The sequence below is a fragment of the Ceratina calcarata genome, unplaced genomic scaffold (assembly GCF_001652005.2).
Source record: "Ceratina calcarata isolate Rehan_Ccalc_2016 unplaced genomic scaffold, ASM165200v1 scaffold546.2, whole genome shotgun sequence".
NCBI lineage: Eukaryota > Metazoa > Arthropoda > Insecta > Hymenoptera > Apidae > Ceratina > Ceratina calcarata.
The window spans coordinates 432,161-451,270 of NW_017176634.1; the positions used below are offsets into that span (position 1 = coordinate 432,161).

Below are 19,110 nucleotides of genomic sequence, written 5' to 3' on the forward strand. Positions count from 1 at the left end.
AAAGAGAGGTATGCAAAAGTATATGAATACCATCACCAAAGAAAATATAGTTGACTACTAAATTATTGTAGATTAGTAAAGATTTTAACAAGATTGATATTAAAATGTTATTAATTTTGTTTTAAATGCAATGCCATTGAAGACAGATTTCAGAGGTATGAACTAGAGGTCATATAACTGAAAAATAAACACAGCATTATCTTACCTTTTTAGACGCAGCTCCTACTTTACTCTTCTTTGTACCTCTTACTTTCTTCATTCTGTTTTTCCGTTCTTTGCGTTGTTTCCTTGTTTGCTTCTGTTTTTCAAACAGTCCATGCCTGGCTAACCTATATTTAGGTTCAAATTTTTTTGCAAAGTCTAACGTATCGTAGACTAGTGCAAACCCAGTGGATTTACCACCACCGAAGTTGGTTTGAAAGCCATATACAAACACTACATCAGGTGTGACTTTGTACATTTTGGCTAGTTTTTCCCGAATTTCCGTTTTTCGGACGGACGGGTGACCAGGATGGTATACATCCACGACCATTTGTTTTCGGCATAATAGCCGATTGCTCATGAATTTCCTGGTTCTGATTGTAACTGCTCCTTCTGTCTATAACAAGTAATAGAATCCTGAGGTTATGTTTTGTTATAGCATGTTAATTTTTGCTATTATCATGTTACTTTAAAGCAACAGCTCCAGGAAGAAGGAAGAGTTCTTGATTGTACAGTATTTGTGTATTTAATTAAAAGAAATAGTCCTGTTTACATTTTACTTTTTATTAACAATGACATACCGTTGCCTTAAGAGTTGATATGACAACATAAACGTTAAACACGGACAGAAGAAATGTATTTCACAATATATTCACAAAAGTTGAGTAATCATGAACGGATGCTTATATTTTAGCTAAATAATCATCTTTTTCTCATTGATTGATCGATATTTTTAGGATACAAAATACGTACCATTTTCGTTGATTATCGTGCCGCCAGCAAAACACAGCAAAAGGACAGTTGCGGAAACACGCAGCGCAACCTATGTTTGAGCACGGGCATAGACGATCATCCTTTACATGAAAATGCACTGTTTTCATGAAATAACTAAAGTAGTAAAGCGCCTTTTAATTATTTTATTCTTTCTGACTTTCTCCTTCCCTTTCTTTTTCTTTCAAATTATATACAATATAAATTCAACAATTTTACAAAAATTACTTCCTTCTTGGATGTTCAACGCAGTTAGAATGTGCAATGGTTAGATTCCAAGGAAGACCGTAATCGCATTTAGCGCTGGCTTCAGTCCTTCGTCTATGCGATTGGTTCCGTTTTCAAGCAACGTCCATTATTCTTCTAGGAAGTTTCGAGAACGGGCACAAGAGCAGCAGTATTATATTGGCAGAATACTATTCGGTCACAACAGTTCGTCAAACACTATTACGTGGAGTGAGAGACGATAGTTCACGGCACGCGGATATTTTCGTCGAGCGGCTTCCCTTCTGCTGATACAGGTAACATTAAACGCTAATAATCACACGTTTAACGAACTGTGCACGGTCAGGATTTTCACCATTATATCACACGATCGATCCCGTAGTTTGCGAATTTTTTTTTCGCGATAGCGATTCGCTTAGCGTTAAAAAGCAAACGCGAAGTGCAATATTCGAGACCATCGTGGAATATCGACACGGGTTCAACTCCTTTTCGCTGATCCTTGAACTGTTCGTTCAAAGGCTGAATAATAGCGCTACGCGTACACGAGCATATTGTGTGTTACGAAACACGCATCAACGAGTTTTATCATAGTACAACTTGTGTTCGTCCATGACTCGCACTTTAGGTTGAAAAATGGTGGAGTCTCTATTGGCTTCCTCGTGTCAATATTAAACGCGTCTGAAGTTTTGGATGTACATATATATGTTTGTCATTTAGATATAAATTACCGTTCTTATTTCATTAGCTTCAATAAGCTATGCACCGATTCCATTAATTTTCTAACAACTAAATCTAGTATTACTCCGATATTTTTCTTTAAGTGTCCGTCCGGTAATGTAAATCTATTGTACTACGTAGCTACCTATGTATATATGTATATAGTTAAGAGAAGTTAACAGAACGATCTGGAAAGTGCGGTGTTCTTTGTTCATAGCACGCCAAATACTATCGAATATCGCGTTCTGGTGGAAGAGTGTTTCACTTTCCTCTTCCGTGTGAATTAATTAAATTCCGCTGTCCCAAAATGAGTCTCGTCGCCATTTTGAAACCAAACACGCACATGGATACAATTCGCTCGGATTTTCTACAAGCTTATAATTAATACGCTTTGAAGCCCAATACACGTTCGTCATCATATATTTATTCGACTCGAACTTTCAAGAAATTAACTGACGAACAATTTTTTATATATTTTTTATATACACATTGAATCATCCTATACCATTATTAAAATTAGATGTACATGAAGTTCAAGGTTACTAGGTATAATTTTATTTTTATAATCGCATTCATTGCTATAGAAGGATTTGCATTTCAGGGTGCAATGTTCTGTAGGAATGTAAATGATTCGTGATTTTTGGAGTTCTTTATTCGAACATAATGAATCGGACACAAGTGCATTTTCATTCAAACTTCTGCCCTATATACCTGTATCTTAATAAATTTTAATGTAATCTTTGAGAATGGTTAATAGATTCATGACTTAAGCACTCCATAAATTACTAGGTTGAATAACAATTAGTATCTTGAGTCAGCATCTAGTCTACTGAGCCATTCTCCTTTTTCAAATAATAATTACAGTGTGATAAAATAGTTAATAATTAAATGAAGTTCGTAGTTTACTTACATATTTCTATTGAACTTTATAATCTTATCTTAGAATTGCTTATGTACATTAGACGTACTTTAGCGCATATATATGACTGGGAAAAAAATATGGCAGGCTTTAAGGATGTAATAACTACTTTATTATACTAAAAGTTATAATATTTTCATCTAGCTTTTTTTATTAGCAGATTAATTACTGCTACAGCACGTGAAGATCATTGTAAAAGAGGAAATCAGTAAAAATGGTGAAGGAAACCACCTTTTATGATGTGCTAGGTGTGAAACCTGGATGTACACAAGAAGATTTGAAAAAGGCTTATAGGAAACTTGCTTTGAAGTATCACCCTGACAAAAATCCGAATGAAGGAGAAAGAGTTAGTATCATTTTCTTTCTGGTCACATAAAATCCTAAATAAATGTTGGAGATGTCTTTTTAAGTTGTATATTCGGATTGTAGTTCAAACAAATCTCACAAGCTTATGAAGTATTATCGAACCCTGAGAAGAAGCGAATTTATGATCAAGGTGGAGAACAAGCTTTGAAAGAAGGTGGCAGTGGCGGAAATGTATTTTCTTCACCAATGGATATTTTCGACATGTTCTTTGGTGGAGGTTTTGGTGGACGAAATGTCCGCAGGAGAGATCGCAGAGGGCAAGATGTTATACATCAGTTATCTGTTTCTTTAGAGGAATTGTATAAGGGTACCGTTCGTAAATTAGCTTTACAAAAGAACGTTATTTGCGATAAATGTGACGGTACGTATTATAAGGTGATACCTGTTAAATACTTTCTGGAAAAAATTTACATCCCCGTTCGTATCAGGTATTGGTGGAAAGAAAGGCTCCGTTGAACAATGTTCATCTTGTCATGGCTCTGGCATGCAAGTTCAAATACAGCAGCTGGGACCTGGAATGCTGCAACATCTGCAGACCGTGTGTTCAGAGTGTAAAGGTCAAGGAGAACGCATAAACCTGCGTGATCGTTGCAAACAATGTAGTGGGAGGAAAACCATAAGAGACAGAAAGATTTTAGAAGTTCACGTTGACCCAGGTATGGTAGATGGTCAGAAGATTGTTTTCAGTGGAGAAGGTGATCAGGAACCAGATTACGAGCCAGGAGATATCGTGATTCTACTCGAAGAGAAGGAACATGATGTTTTCAAGTGAGTATTTTATTCTTAACTTGAGTATATATCGAACATTGGCCTTGTGCTTAACTAATTATATCATTTTAGGCGCTCACGCAACGACCTAATCATAAGGATGCAATTAGAACTCGTCGAGGCATTGTGCGGATTCCAAAAGGTAATCCGCACTTTGGATGCAAGAGATCTAGTAATAACTTCGTATCCTGGATCTGTAATAAGGCACGGAGACTTAAAGTGCATATTGAATGAAGGAATGCCGACTTACAAAGATCCATTTACACGTGGCAGGCTTATAATTCAATTTGTAGTGAATTTTCCGAAAACTGTTGACCCGTCTGTTATTTCGACTCTTGAGCAATGTCTACCTCCGAGGGAAGAAGTTATAATTCCAGAAGGAGCAGAGGAATGCAATTTAATGGATTTGGATCCAGAGCAAGAAGCGAGGCGAAATCAACGACAAGCATACGAGGAAGACGAAGGAGGACCTTCGCGAGTCCAATGTGCCACACATTAATTTAATTACATCAGTCTCACAATAAATATGGTCATTCTTTCATTTTAAACTTCTGTCCCATTCGCTCGATTCTGGATCATATGTATTAACAGGAGAATGAAAAAATGCGGACATATACAGTTCTTCGGGAAAAGAAATGAAAAAGAACTTGCGAAAAAATGTTTGGACACGTGCACGACTGTGAAAGTTACACATGGAGATATAACTCAATAACTACCACAGTTATTGAGTTGAATAGGATACTATTAATGCTGTTAATGGAATCATCATCATTACTTCTGAATTAAACTACATAAATTCTGGTGAAAACTGGCCAACTGGTTACAATTAGTTTATCGCTTGTTGTAGAAAGTAATAAAAAAAAAATAATGTACTTATCATTGAACGAAGTGATAAGGAAACGAGAACTTGCTCGACATCTAATGTAACGTCGTGTAATGTTAATAGTCACAGCAAAACATAATCAATTGTATCATGTAACGCTAAACATTCTGATTATCTCTTGCTATCCAATTTCTTTATATTTAACAGTTCTCACCATTACGCGCATACTGAATGCAAAAAATAAACTTAGGCAGTCGAACTAAATTAATACTTTATATGTATTCGTGTTACCTGAAGTTCTTTAAATTGTAGTGTATTTCGTTACATGGGCTTTTCGATATAGATAAAGTCCATACTAGTAACATGATTATTGTACAATCTCTACGAGCTACGTTGAGACATTTTATAACAAACAATTTTTGATGCATTCTCGATCGTCAACTTTGACTTCTTTTTAAGCGGGACATTATTCCATTAGGTGTAGCGTTTAATTTACTCGCGAAATATGACTATACGAAAATATTTTGCATATTAATTCGTTCGTTCCACTGTGCGAAAGTGAATTGCTGCGCATGTTCACGAATATTGTTTATTGTAATAAAAAGAAACAAGATTTCAGTGTTTAATTATAGTGATGGAACTGGAAGTATAGGCTATTCCTGAAAATTACTTTAATTAAAAGTTTTTACGTAATTTCTGGAAATTTATTAGAGATATACATTTCGTTCCTTCAAGGCAAGTAATGCGCGTAAAGAACCGTTTTTGTGATCGTAAATCGGCATTAAAGACGTCTTCAAACATTCACATAATTTACTGTATGCAAGGTCACGTACACGTCCGCAATTACTATAGCGAATTTCAAATAGACGCGTATTATAATCTTATTTATTATTAGATAAATTGATGATTGATTAGTACATTTTTTGGATCGTCTCGAATAAATTGGTAAAAGTATAATGTCAAGTATGTCGAAACATAGTGTTATAAAATTTGACCCGTGTCCTATCATATGCATGCCGTGTTCACCTAAATTATTTTTTAAATATCCCACTTTAATTTATAACAAACTCAGCTAAAGAAATAATGACACGCACGATTTTCTGACATTCTAATGTTTCTCGTAAAAGCAAGAATACGTAATTATTATGCATGCAATATAAATAACAAACGAGAACACGAACAATCTATGCAGGCATTTAAATAGTATCTTCCACGAGATGTAACAATGTTAACGCGCCTTTTGAGTTACGTAAAATAGCCTAACGATGGCGATATAATCGCGTCAAGGGTCGATGTTTTTGTAATGTACGTATATACGAGTGGCCGAAAGCTAGCCGTGGAGATGCCGCAAAGGTTTCTGGGTATGCGGAGGCAGCCATATTTTTCCAATATCAGTTACGCGAAAACAGCGTACACATAGCATCCGCAGAATAGAATTTCTTTCAGTTTACCGTACGGAGGCAGTGCTCTACGGAAATTAAGTGACTACGGAGCAGACGACAGGGAATCGACGGGAGGAAACAAGGCGGCTGTGCCGATCGGGATATAACAAGCGTGCGTTTCTACGCGATCAAGAAGTGAGGTTCGGTGAAAACGATGAGCGCGGGCCGCGCAGGTGTTCGACTCGAGAAGAGGGTTAGTTAACTTAACCCGAGTTCGTAACCGCGACTGGTGGTGGTAGTGGTGGTAATACTAGTGGTGGTGGTGGCGGAGGACGGTGGTGGTGGTGGTGGTGGTGCTACTGCTGCTGTGACGATGACACAGCGTCATAACACGACGTACGTCCGTCCGTGCAATTTAACGCGAATTGTTACGGCAATACAAAGTGTTTTTTGTAGCAAGAGTGCATTCGCGGTATTACCGATCGAGCGAGTTGCGGTAGCTCGGTCATGATTAACCTTTATATATTCAGTGTCCAAGAAAATGGCTTTCTTCTGTGGTGCGTGAACGAAGATTCGGCAAAGCGTGGTTCTTTTTTTCAGTGACAGTGGTTCGCGACATGACATAATCGAGTGTGATATTCGTTATTCTTTCATTGAAAAGTGCGTACATGTGAAACGGAATAATTGGAACTGCGACCGGGAATAATGCGACGGAACCGTGGCAATGACATAACGACCTTTACGACCTGACTTTCTTAGGAAGATCAATTTCTCTTATTTTCAAGCATCACGTATGTTCTTTACCAAAGTTTTACTTATAACGTCGACTTGCTCCTCGGTGTTTTCCAACGTTCGGAAGGAGTCTACGTCTAACACAGTTTATTATCAGCGGTAATTTGCTACATGTATTATGAATAGCAGTGTGTTGAAGAGTCTAGGTTAGATAAATGCTTAGCCCGGTTGTGTGTGTTTAGTTTCGACGCGACTAAATCGGTGAACGAGACAAATGAATGGGCTGCCGCTTTGCAAGTCGACCTTGTGAATAATACTGGAACCGTAATTTTCTTCTACACAACATCATTTGCGTAATTTAATTTTGTACAACGAATTAATGTTTGGAGGGAAACGTTGTACGGTTCTTTAAGCAGTTGTCATCAAATTTATTCCGGAAAATATGATATATTTACATTCTACAGTAGTGATCGTGCAATCTCAAGATGTTTGATTATGGAAGAAACCCGTTGGCTCATACAACAACTTTTAAAAAGAAGTAAAGTAATGCTCTTGATCACGTCGGAAAAGTTAGACGGCCATTGACCGATGAATAGCTCATCTTGTTTGACGGCTAGACTCCAATTCCAAAATCATTGACACAGTTATCGTAAGGCGCGATCTGCGATCATTTACATACCACCAGAGCGATTCGTGACAGTGCGTCTGATTGGAAAGTTTGGTGCAAGAATACGAGAAAAGTTTGGGAAGGAAGAATAAGTCAGTGGAATCATCAGTCTGGCTATGCCGTGCGCGGTGAAGCCGAGAATGTCGAGCGATAGCTGCGGGATTCCAAAGATCGGTGAACGCGCGTGGTTAGAGGTAACGACTGAGAAAACGCGGCGGATTTCGGGAAATCCAGTAACGGGCGCGTGATCATATCCGTGTACTGAGGATGCAGCAGAACCTGGAGGTGTCTCCACGTAGGCGTGCTACCAGCGTTCCAGTGATGTCGGTGTCGGGGTTATTCGCAGCGCTGCTGGACCTGGACCATGGCGGGCAAGCCTGAGCAGCCGTCCACGCACCCTGCTCTTCCGAACCACGGTCATCGTCATCATCATAGCCAACAACAACAGCAGCAACATCCGCAGCAGCATCCGCAGCACGCGCAAGGCATTCAACAGAATAGCGTTCTAGTCTACGTATCAGGAGAAAATTTTGCGTACGCCACGGCGGTTGGTCAGAATGCCGCCGCCGCTGCCGCTGCTGCTACCGCAGTTGGGTATCAATCCCCGCAGCAGGCGACGTACGCCAGCATTCTGCCGCCGCAGGTGGCGACGGCGGCGGCGACGTTTCCCGCCAAAACCGCCATTTACTGTAACGATAACAACAGTGCCGTCGGTGGCACGGTTAATAACTGTTGCCGGTTAAAACCGCTGGAGTATGTGTCCACCGACGGGGAATCGAGCCGGTCAGCCCGGTCCCTCTCCACTGGCAACACAGAAGACGAAGACGATTATGGAACGATCGTCTCGAACAACGGCGGCTTGCCCTACGGACAGACCACGAATTTAGTTCAGGCGACCAACACGTCCGCGGCTACGACAATGACCTGTGCTGTGACGGCGTGTGATAGTAAGAATCAAGTCAACCATGGTCTGTTGGAGAACGATTCGAGTAGCACGGAGAATTTCGTGTCGAACAATGTGGAAACGATCGGAAGGCTAAACGCCGGTGGAATGATACCTAATAAATTATTTCCATCGAGGATTCACGGCGAGATTTACCCGGCTGGAGCAAGGTTGACGGACGGCTATAATAGCGGTAGTAGAATCGCACAGGAGAATCCAGGCGAGGGCTGTGTCGGTCTTTTAAACGACAGCGACTGCGTCGCTTATGTGCAACAGGGAAACGAATCGTCTCAGGCGTTCACGGGTGTTTTTCAAGGCGAGAATGTCGAGCAGCGAGTCATTATGGACGAGAAAAGCCGGCAACAGGACGGTTTCGATAATCAAACCGGCTCGTCGCTATCCTCGTCCAGTTCGAATGTCGGTGTTGTCAGTGGTGGCGGCAGTATGGTTGTCGGTAGTAGTGGTAGTGGTGCTGTTAGCTGTGACTCTGTCCGTTCTGATACCGGTGAATCGTCGACGTATAGTAGCTTGAGCAGCCCTGAAGATCAAAGTCAATCGGCACACGATGGTTTGTCCGTCGCGGCGACGGTTAACGGTGCTGGTTCGTGCGCGCAGCAGGCTGCGCGTCAGCCGTGTATCAACAACGTGAACAATAACAATAATGCTGTTCAACAAAGTGTGTTGACAATGAACGGGAGTGCGGTGGATACACAACAACAGCAACAACAGCAGCAACAAGCGATTACGGTGCCACGTGGATGGAAAAGGATATGCAGTAACGGAGGCATCATTTATATCAGGTCAGTCTGACATCCTTATTTATGCCATATTTTGGTAAATATTCCGTAATTACGAATGTACATACATATTTCGAATTCATGACGTTAATAATGCATGATTTTTGTGAATGTGATACTTCTTTCTTATCCGGTTGATTATTTCTAATTTAATTAGCGTACGCTAATATACGTTCGTACTATTTTGGGTTCTATGTTAAGATAACATGAAATTGAAATTTATTTAGCATGTACTATACTTTTTTGAAAATGGAATTTGGAAAGTTTCACTTCATCGCGTTATTCGGAATTCACTTTACCAGGGTTTATCTTAATGGTCGGCGGGTTAGTGGCATCGATCCGCAGTTAAATACTCCTGCTAGAACTTTAATTTCGCTAATGGAATTAAACTACGTCCAGCTCGAGCAAATAAGATTAGTGAAGCGACCGGTAAATTAGGGTAAAAACTCGGTGAGACATCGCCACGTGAGACGTTTCTTATCCGCTTGCACGCGTAGAATTACGAAGTTATACAAAAAATGCCTGAGTCCGTTCTGATAACGATGTATCGTTTCGTAATAAGTCATCGTCTAAGCGCGATGACACTCGCATCTTTTCCAGAAAACTTAAAAAGGTTCTGTCCCCTTTTGGTCCTTTGTAATCTCTCTCGACGTACGAGTAAAAAAACACGAATTTTCTGGGATCCAAGGCCCTCCGTTGAACGCCTCCGTCGTCATCCAGCACGTGGAAAGCGAAGGCGTCTTCCTTCTAACCCCTCATTGTACTTTTATGGCTCTTTTCAAAGTCCGTTCGAGGGTCACTTTCATCTTTTCCACCCGCCTTTTTTACGGCTGTCCCCAGCAAGATGCTACGCATCCTCTGTCGCTTTCCTTTGGTTATCCGCTCGTGTTTTTAAAGGACCATTTGTCTGGTCTCTGCACAGAACGTGTAAGAATTGTACGGATTAAATTCTCTGACGGGCGCAAAATTTATGTAACGAAGTTATTTAAGCGTTATTTGCAAGGCATTGTTTTTATTGGATAAAATAGATATTCTTTTTAGCTGGCATTTATTATGAAACGAGTCGTCATATGACACAAAATCGTATTTTGTAGAAAAGCTTATGAGACGGTCGCAAAGATTCACCTTTCTGCAGATGACTTGGCAAGTGATGAGGTCGGGGTCTCGACAATCGCGCAGCGTGATTTTACACGGATCAACCGGGATCAGCTGTGACTAGGGGGGCACCTTTTGTGTCGAACGAGGGAAGTTGATTCCTCGAGGTGCTTCGTCGAGATGTAAAGGGCATCACTCGTGTGCCGTGCTAGAATAGGCCTGACCTGGTCTGTCTCGAATCTCGTTAAAACGATCCTTCCTGGGCTGGCAGGAGTCACGGTTTAAATGACGTTTAAAGGGTCCGACAAACAATGCTTCGTTGCCTGCTACATTGAATGACCCCAGCCCATTTTCCTTCTGGACCGAAACCATCCGGGCACATGGTCACTCTGATTTATACCTTTTTTATCTTTTTTTTCCTCCTACTCTCTTTTCTTCTTGGAAACGTAATTTGGATGCTTTGATGCCGTGTCCAGTCGTTTCCGTCGGATACATATCACGTAAAAAGGAGGTAGTCTATATTTGTCACAGAAAAGAGATCAAAGAAATGCGTGATTAAAGCAGCGGTATTTGGATTTCTTCTGTAGTTTTTTAATAGAATTCAAAATAATTCATAAACGTGTGTCTATCGCTAAAAGTATCATACATTAAATTGAGGATGTGATCACGTAAATCGCGTGGGGTGAAAACGGCGCGATGGATTCATCTTACGCTCGAAATTTCTGCTAGCGGAGACAAATAGTTTTTGTCTTGCCGGATAAATCGACGATATATCTTGGCCGTGAGCTAAGAATTCCTTCAAAGATTCTTAGGCTTCAGCATCCACCGTCAGCGGCGATGTATGGCAGGACAGATTCTCACATCGGCTCGTGTACAGGAAGCGGAGGAATGGTCGGAAGGAAGGGAGAGCGTATATAGGAAGGGAAAAGGAATTTCGTTGAACCGCGCTGTTCGTGCGATCATTGATTTACGATGGTACGTCGTAAATACCGCCGGTGATGTACGACTATGCTCTCTCTCCCCTCGCCTCTTATCCCTTGCCCCTGCGTATCTTCCCTCGCAAGTTTCTTCTTCTCTCTTCTTTCGCCTTCGCCACCGACGTTCCCTTTACGGACCTCTTCTTGATTTATAATATCCACAAGCCTGTTGTCTCTTTTCGTTCTCTCTTCTCGTATGTACCTTCTAGGTGCCCGTCTTGATCCCCCTTATTTTTCTCGTCCACGCTCCTGTATCAAACCGTGGCTATAGCTTTGAAGTTCGTTCTATCGTCTTCTGCTCCTTTTTACTTTTTCATCCGACTGTTGTCTGCCACCCACTATTCGCGTTGAAATAGTAAATACAACGACTAAAATGAAGTGGCGACCGATCTTGGCTTGTTTGTAACGTAATTAAAAGTTTCACAGAGAGACCTTAAATATAAACATTATTAATGGGAATTTTCTTTGATGTTCGCCACCGTCTACAGGTTCCTTCCTCTGTTTAAGATTGTTTTTTATTTAAAGATTCCTTTTGGTCGGTTCGCTGTTGATTTCTTCTGAATTCAAAGCGATAAAAAATATTTCAAACGAAATAAGGTAGCATTGAGAATAAGAAATTAATGGCAGCGAAATTATTCACGTCTGCGTCCTTGAGATTATTCGAGTAATTTACAATTACAATTTCATTCAAATGGGAAATGGTTGTCCGAGGAAGAGTGTCTTGGTGTTTCGCGGCGTATTAATGTTTGACCTGTTTAGATGGATGTTTTGGCATGTTTATTTTTAATGTAAATCTATTTAAATTACCGCTGTTGCGACGCAATCTGCGAGATTCAACGTAGATACTTGGAACTGCAATTATTCCTGCCGGGGCGCTTTGAATATTCATTAGAATACTTACTTTGCATAGTGTTAAGTGCCACCATGAAATTTGTAATTGTACCGGGATGGAAGATAAAGGATAATCTCGTACGCGGTTTCCATTTCATGACCTGGAATGCATTTAGATGTTATCTTTACACGATCCGATTTTGTTCTTATTTTTCTTTTCACATTTCATTTATTTAATTTCCAGTTTAAAAAAAAGGGAGAACGCGTCATTGTCAATATTAAGACCTCAATAAGTACTAATCATAAAATCATGTTAATGGAGTAATTTGTGGAGGGTAAATTTAATTAAATGTTATTTACAAATGAATTCCCAAAGAGAGAAGCAAACAATTCTTTTTCCGTAAAAGCGTTGATTAAAAGCGTTTCGTAAACCGACGGTATTCATATGTTTAATTGAATTTCGAATGAAATATGAAGAATTAAAAAAATTTAATTAACCGTGCCCCATAAATCGTTCTGTATTCACGCATATCGTGTAGAATGCCTAAAAGACGTATCGCCACGTCTTTCAATGCGTCTTCTCACCTCGCGTTGCCAACACGCGGCAACGTTATTTTAAAATCGACGCGGCAGACATTCGCTTTCTAAAACGCATCGTAAGTACAGCTCGTCACGGCATTTAATCTTCTTTTGCCATTGGCGAATGCGTCTTTTAATAGAATTATATTCTACCGCATTCTTGCGTGTTGATGTACGACCGGCTATTATCGCGGCAAAGAATCGACCGCTCATTTGTAACACAAACAGCCGGTTCGGTGCCAGGAAGAGATTCCCTGGTAAAATCAATGGAGAATCGATTGAAGGAAAAACAACGGGACCGCGTGAACTGTTCTTGGTAGAATATAAATATAACAAACATGCCATTTACGCTGGTCAATTCTGCGCGTTTTATACATTTTTATATGTCACACCACGCGAGCACGCGAGTATAATTTTACGAACGTGGAACGACTTTGAGGGAAAAATGTTACGAGTCGATCGGTTCGGTTTGTGCGCCGGTCGCATGTATGGCAAGGAAAAATTAAGGTTACCGGCACGAACGATTAGACTGTGGGTTCTGGTACGACGCAGAAGGAAGTGGTAGCGGCGGGGGCGGTGGGTCAGCAGGGCCCCGATCGACCGCGAAGGGGGTGAAGAGGGATCACCGGTTACCGGTTAGAGCGAGAGATGAGAGGAGAGGAGAGAACAGAATGAGCGATAGTTGCGCAACCACACCTCCACCGGCGTCGAGCGGCGATTACGCAAACGTGATAATTAATTGCCAGTGTTCTCTGTTTAATGACTCGTCAAGTCGTTTGCTAAACACGCCAAATCACCGGTACGTCACGAAAATCCTTATACAGGTGCATCGTTCCATGTCGATGTTCTTAATTCAAAGGCCCGATTCTATTATTTTCATTTTCTTCGTTTTGTACAAACAGATTTGATTTGTCTCGTATTTTTGTCAGCTCAGTTTTGCTGCATCCCCGCTGGCAAACTGCACGCTTGTCCAGGACAGATGTTTGATGCACGTACACGCATACATAGTTTGGATTTTAACCTCGTTCCTTATTAGCTTCGGATCGCATTCATAATGCATCGCATGTTTCGAACGATGCGAGTGAGTTGTCGGATTTGATTGATCTCGCAAAGACTATACCGCATTCTTCGTCGCAGCGAAAACGTATAGTGTATGTTTAAATGAAATTTCGAAAATCAGAGTTTTAAATTAAATAACCCGCTGGCAAACTGCACGCTTGTCCAGGACAGATGTTTGATGCACGTACACGCATACATAGTTTGGATTTTAACCTCGTTCCTTATTAGCTTCGGATCGCATTCATAATGCATCGCATGTTTCGAACGATGCGAGTGAGTTGTCGGATTTGATTGATCTCGCAAAGACTATACCGCATTCTTCGTCGCAGCGAAAACGTATAGTGTATGTTTAAATGAAATTTCGAAAATCAGAGTTTTAAATTAAATAATTATATGTATACTTGATTATACGATACTAATCGTTATCTTTGTACTCTATGAATTATTCTTTCTCAAATATTAATCGTCTAAATTACTAGAAACGTCGATACGTTGAGCACAAATGGCAAAACGCAGCAATTACGATAATCGCAGCTATTTGCCATCCTGACAGTGTAACTCTATACAATGATACGTTGTACAATAATGTTGGTATTGAACGATAATAGCAGGTCAGTTGTCAAGGAATGGTAATAAGGAGAGATCATAAAAACGAAGGCAACACGGACTGTTCTATACGTACGCACAGTTCAATGAAAATTTACTTTTTATCGTAGCATATAATTTTCTTATCATCTTTATAAAAGTATTTTATATCTGCGAATGAAAAGAACGAAATTCATGACTATAGTAGTTTGATATCGGAGTACCGAAAGATTGTTCATAAGATTGAGATTAAAATAATCTAAGATTAGATCAATAGAATAAGTGTCTGTAAGGTCAGGTTTCTTGTAACGTCGGTAGAGTAATGGTTAGATGGACCGTTTACAAAACCGACGATCGTGAGTTCAAGTCTTATAAGATCCCCTAAGCAGTTTTGCGCCCGATGATGAAAAAGAAAATATTCGGGCCAGGGTCAATCTAGCAGAAGGGGCACACGTGGCTTAGGGTACTTAGTTACCGCGATGCTTTGCCTCGGGAAGGTCTGAGATAAAGTCGCCTCTTCGGCGTTTGCTCGAAGAGGACTCTCTAGAAGGGTGATTCCGTAAATGGGATGCGGGGAAACCAGAAACAGCGGTATACCAGCCTCTGTCGCCGTGGACGCCAGCTACATCTCTCTCTCTCTCCATTTCCCATTCTTCCTTTCCCTGTTCTTACTTTGGCTCGTTTTCACGTTTCCCTTCCTCCTTACCACCATTCTGCAACTTCGTTGCGAAGGGAGAGAGTGAGGAAAACTGGCAGAGGTCGGCTGGTCATACCGATGGAAATTCCTGTGACTCGCAATTTCAGTTCAATCTGCAAGCCGTCCCTTCGTAAAGATATCCACGGTCGTATTTCGTGGACAGTCTTAGCTGGGGCGGAACTCAATTCAGACTAATTTGACTCTGGCCCGTTTATTAAAAACTGAGGGCTATTTTTTTAGGGCTCGTTCTCACTTCAAAACTCCTGTTTTTATTAAACTCAATGTCGCCCGCGCTCTACCAATTTTAATCAACGCGTCTTTCTCGATACTGTTTTTGTTATTACAATTTTTATGTTGATTGGATAAATATTTCCTGAGTTGTAACTTCGGATGATCGAATTGCATTTCTTCTATGATACTAGCCATCTTAATTGAAGTTTCGGGGAAATAACATTCAGAGCCAATTGATTTTATTTTCGTCAAGGTCTTGTATTACTTCCGACGCATTTTGTATTGAGTAATGGGCTAATTATAGTTTTCGCTTGTTCAGAAACACTGGTTGGCATCTATCACGAAAATATAGACTCCGGGAGAAACTGTCGAAATTATTCATCTCGTTATCTGGGTTTCCTTTCGTTGTTTCCATTCAGCGATAAAATTATTCTTCGTCAAGATTTACCAAGGATCCGATGTTCTCGTTTCGCTGTTCGTGTCAATTTGTTATCTACGAACCGTGTTTGTGTTCGTGTATGTACACGCGTTTCTTATATGCTTTTTTTTTACTTATTTCATCTTCCCCGCTCCACGAATACTTTTTCCCCCTTAGTTTCCTGCCGTCGAAGATCTACGCGCAAGAATACACGCGGCACGTAATTTATAGCTGTGCTGATTGTACGCGCTACGGCGCCGCGTGGCGTGTTTCTGAGTCGATAACATCGAGAGTATGCACCTGGTTGTGCGGTTGATGTGTGTATCGTGTACACGACGCTCCGCTCTGATTAAATAAAGATACTTTTAAACATTCTCCGTCCCAGCTGATATACTTAGGCGGAATTCAGATGAAAATCAAGAAACATTTTCTTTAAAAAGAAAGGAAGAAAAAAGAAAAACCTTCGATCGAAAAAAAGGGATAATTATTAAATAATGAGAACAGCAAATGAAAGATCAAGAAGAATTGATTTAGAGAAACTTTAAATGGCCACGTATCGCGGTTTCCTGGATCCAAAGATGACTTGCGTGCGAATGACGAGGCACCAATTCTTTATCTCGATCTATTTCAAATTTCTGTTTATCGGAAATACGCATACATATAACAGAAAGATTTGACATCTGATTTTATGGACGAAAACATGTAAGCAAGACATACTTCGAAACTTTAACATTATCATCTGATATCAGTGAAACACTCGAATCTTCGTTCATTCATGATTATCTACTGTGAAACAGATCCAATTGTTTGAATGGATTCTTGAGATAATACATACTTAATCGATTACGCGAATATATAGGTATTTTTCAAATATGAAATATTCCATTTCATTCACCGTACAAATTTGATATTAGTTCATAGAAAATGTAATCAATGAGCTGTACGAGTTTCATTATATTAATTCACTCTTCGTATGAAACGCTCGATTTGGTTACGTCGAGGGACCTACTCTGATTTGATCTTGAATGGCGATCATCGATCGGCGCAATTACGGGCGTCATGTGAGCATTATTATTGCACGCTGGAAACTGAATTAAACGCGTAGAAGCACGTGTAATTTGCGCTGATAACGAGCCACCCACATGGGCCACGTTTCCATGGTATCCACTAATACGGAGCGGCGATCCGAATCAATGAAACGGTCGTAATCATTTCTTAATTGCATCAACTTTACTGCGATCTGTAAGAATTCTTTGTTCCTCCGTAATTAACGTGGCCATTGTCCGTAATATAAGCATAGAGACCGGTAACGCAATTTGTATCGAATTGGAATTCAGCCGATAAAAGATAACAGAGTTCACGTGTACGTTACTAATGCGTTTCTATCCGTATTTCACGCATTGATACGACGATCATTAATTATGTGATAACGTCATGATCGGTAAATAAATTCTAGCTGCTTTTACGCGATGGAAGTGGAGGGAGCGAGTGGTTTGACATTGTAAATATCGATTGGTCGGTTCGCGTGGTCGCTTTTACTCACGAAACAGGGATTATTTGGATCTCGCTCTACCCGGAAATTAATATTCTCGGGCCACGAATAACCTGTATTGCCGATTATCATCGTCTCTAACTACGTTTACGCCGCGTCGAGCCACGCCGCGTTGCTTCGGACCGGGCCGGGCCGGATATACGTTCACGAGATTAATTTTAAACGGCAGACAACGGCGAGATCTTTGATATCCAAACTATTTATAGAGGTATCAGCCGGGCTCGTAAAAGTTCTATGAGCTCCGTTTAACCAAAGTTCAGATAATGTCGCATTCAATTTTAAAGCGCTTTTAGTGCGACGATAAAACGTTCGCGCGCCGTGCAACGATTTATGACCGTGAATTTTTTACGCTTACTTCGTAACACCGTACGCTGTATTGTACAATTTGTATTTTACGTCCGCTTTACGTAGTCGTTTTTAATAATTCGAATTATACGTCGCGCGACGAACAGTCGCGAGGTATATGCATACCCGGGTAATCGCATTAAAACGAAACGCGGTAATGAGCAGTGACGCGTCACGGTCGGCGGAATTTTCGCATTTCAAAAACGACGCGACGGCCGGACGTTTCGAAAACGATATTGGAGCCGTTTCCGATGATAAAGCTGCTGGTATTCAGACACGACGTAGGAAGTTGCCAGTTAACGAGAGTAATAATTCATCGTGATTGAGTAATTCATTGTATTTCACGATTCAAGTTACGCCAATTTAGAAGCCGCGTCTCGGAATGCATGTCAGATACATTTCAGAGCCGCAAACTCGTTCGAATCGATAGATTTTAAAAAATCACCGTTCGTCTGCTGATCGTTAATGTATCTTGGTTAATTTATAAGATTTTCGTATGTGTTTCGGTGTACATACGTATGTATATATGTAGAATAAATAGTGGGGGAGTGAAGCTGGTATTCGTAGATAAAGCGCAATACATACAACTTTGCTCGCTTTCTACTTGCACGATTAACCCACGGTTACCGATGACAATCTTTTTAATTTGTTTTCTCGGAAAAGAAGTACGTTATATCATCGTAGCGTGGAAAGTGGCATTAGCTCGAACACGGAATAAACCGTTCAATTACCAGCGTTATGGACATAAAATATTGACGCAAATTTACCTCTGAAAACGGAGGCTATATCCTTTTAATTTTCATAATTGAACGCTTGTAAATTTTACAATATACTTTGTACAATACAAATATTTTCGGTCGTATTAGAAGTGCATTAATTTATTTAAGCAAACAAAACTTTGTATGCAATTAACAATTGGAAGGGTAATGAATGTCCTCTTTGATATTTTAACAAGTTGGTTTCAAAAATAGGCAGTCGTATTTCTTGCACTACCACTGCGGTTCTTTGACGTGCTAATAGTCTTATTGGTTGTCCTTCAAACGGTAATATATCCTATTTCCCATTACGAGGGAACGTGCAATAAACACGAAGAGTGTTTAGGTAATGCTTTCGGAAGATTAACCTTTGCCTGCTTCTGGTTTCACATTTACTGTCTACCTGTAAAAGTGTTTGCGCTGACCTAACTCAAACACCGCTTTGGTTTCCTTCAGCTATTGACTCTTTTCATTTCGGTACTCCGCAAATGATGGGCACTTTTCCAACAATAGTTATTACCATTTTTCTATTATATCTAGTATATATAAATACAATTGTTTCAAAATTATCTATAAATATTTGAATCTTATTAAGTTGCATTATTTTGTTTTTTGTAATTATCGATTGAATATTAAACGTGTTGTTCGCTGATGATAGATAAATAAGAGTCGTGA

General features: G+C 40.2%; 3 protein-coding genes across 9 annotated transcripts in view; 2 read left to right on the forward strand and 1 right to left on the reverse strand.

The window, feature by feature from the left end:
* RpS24 (ribosomal protein S24) overlaps positions 1 to 1,065 on the reverse strand; it is a 2,998-nt gene extending 1,933 nt beyond the window's left edge. For both annotated transcript variants that reach the window (XM_018031099.2, XM_018031098.2), the window contains exons 1-2: positions 955 to 1,065; positions 206 to 598 (exon numbers count right to left, since the gene is read on the reverse strand). In XM_018031099.2, the coding sequence (XP_017886588.1) occupies positions 206 to 598; positions 955 to 957 (396 nt within the window). In that variant the 5' untranslated portion in view covers positions 958 to 1,065. The remainder of the gene's footprint in view (positions 1 to 205; positions 599 to 954) is intronic.
* A 248-nt stretch (positions 1,066 to 1,313) lies between these two features.
* Positions 1,314 to 5,756, forward strand: Droj2 (DnaJ heat shock protein family (Hsp40) member A4-like). 3 transcript variants are annotated; one of them, XM_026816802.1, is made up of 5 exons: positions 1,314 to 1,493; positions 2,978 to 3,179; positions 3,263 to 3,560; positions 3,628 to 3,967; positions 4,040 to 5,756. In XM_026816802.1, the coding sequence occupies exons 2-5, from the start codon at positions 3,048 to 3,050 to the stop codon at positions 4,464 to 4,466; spliced, it is 1,197 nt and encodes a 398-aa protein (XP_026672603.1). In that variant the 5' UTR covers positions 1,314 to 1,493; positions 2,978 to 3,047; the 3' UTR covers positions 4,467 to 5,756. The 3 variants fall into 3 exon arrangements, with proteins under 3 accessions (XP_026672603.1, XP_017886584.1, XP_017886585.1); XM_018031095.2 differs by having other exon boundaries at positions 2,991 to 3,179; XM_018031096.2 differs by having other exon boundaries at positions 2,994 to 3,179.
* Positions 5,757 to 6,510: 754 nt separating this feature from the next.
* The window catches only part of LOC108628881 (protein split ends), a 232,842-nt gene continuing 220,242 nt past the window's right edge, over positions 6,511 to 19,110 (forward strand). For 3 of the 4 annotated variants that reach the window (XM_018031091.2, XM_026816800.1, XM_018031092.2), the window contains exon 1: positions 6,512 to 9,314. In XM_018031091.2, the coding sequence (XP_017886580.1) occupies positions 7,936 to 9,314 (1,379 nt within the window). In that variant the 5' untranslated portion in view covers positions 6,512 to 7,935. Of the gene's footprint in view, positions 9,315 to 19,110 lie in introns of all 4 variants that reach the window. The other variant, XM_026816801.1, reaches the window with a different exon arrangement.

Excerpts from the sequence above, each read along its gene's own strand:
- Droj2 (XM_026816802.1), top strand. The coding sequence starts at position 3,048 with ATGGTGAAGGAAACCACCTTTTATGATGTGCTAGGTGTGAAACCTGGA. Across the intron at positions 3,180-3,262 it reads ATCCGAATGAAGGAGAAAGA|TTCAAACAAATCTCACAAGC; the intron begins GTTAGTATCATT and ends TTCGGATTGTAG. Across the intron at positions 3,561-3,627 it reads TATTTGCGATAAATGTGACG|GTATTGGTGGAAAGAAAGGC; the intron begins GTACGTATTATA and ends CGTTCGTATCAG.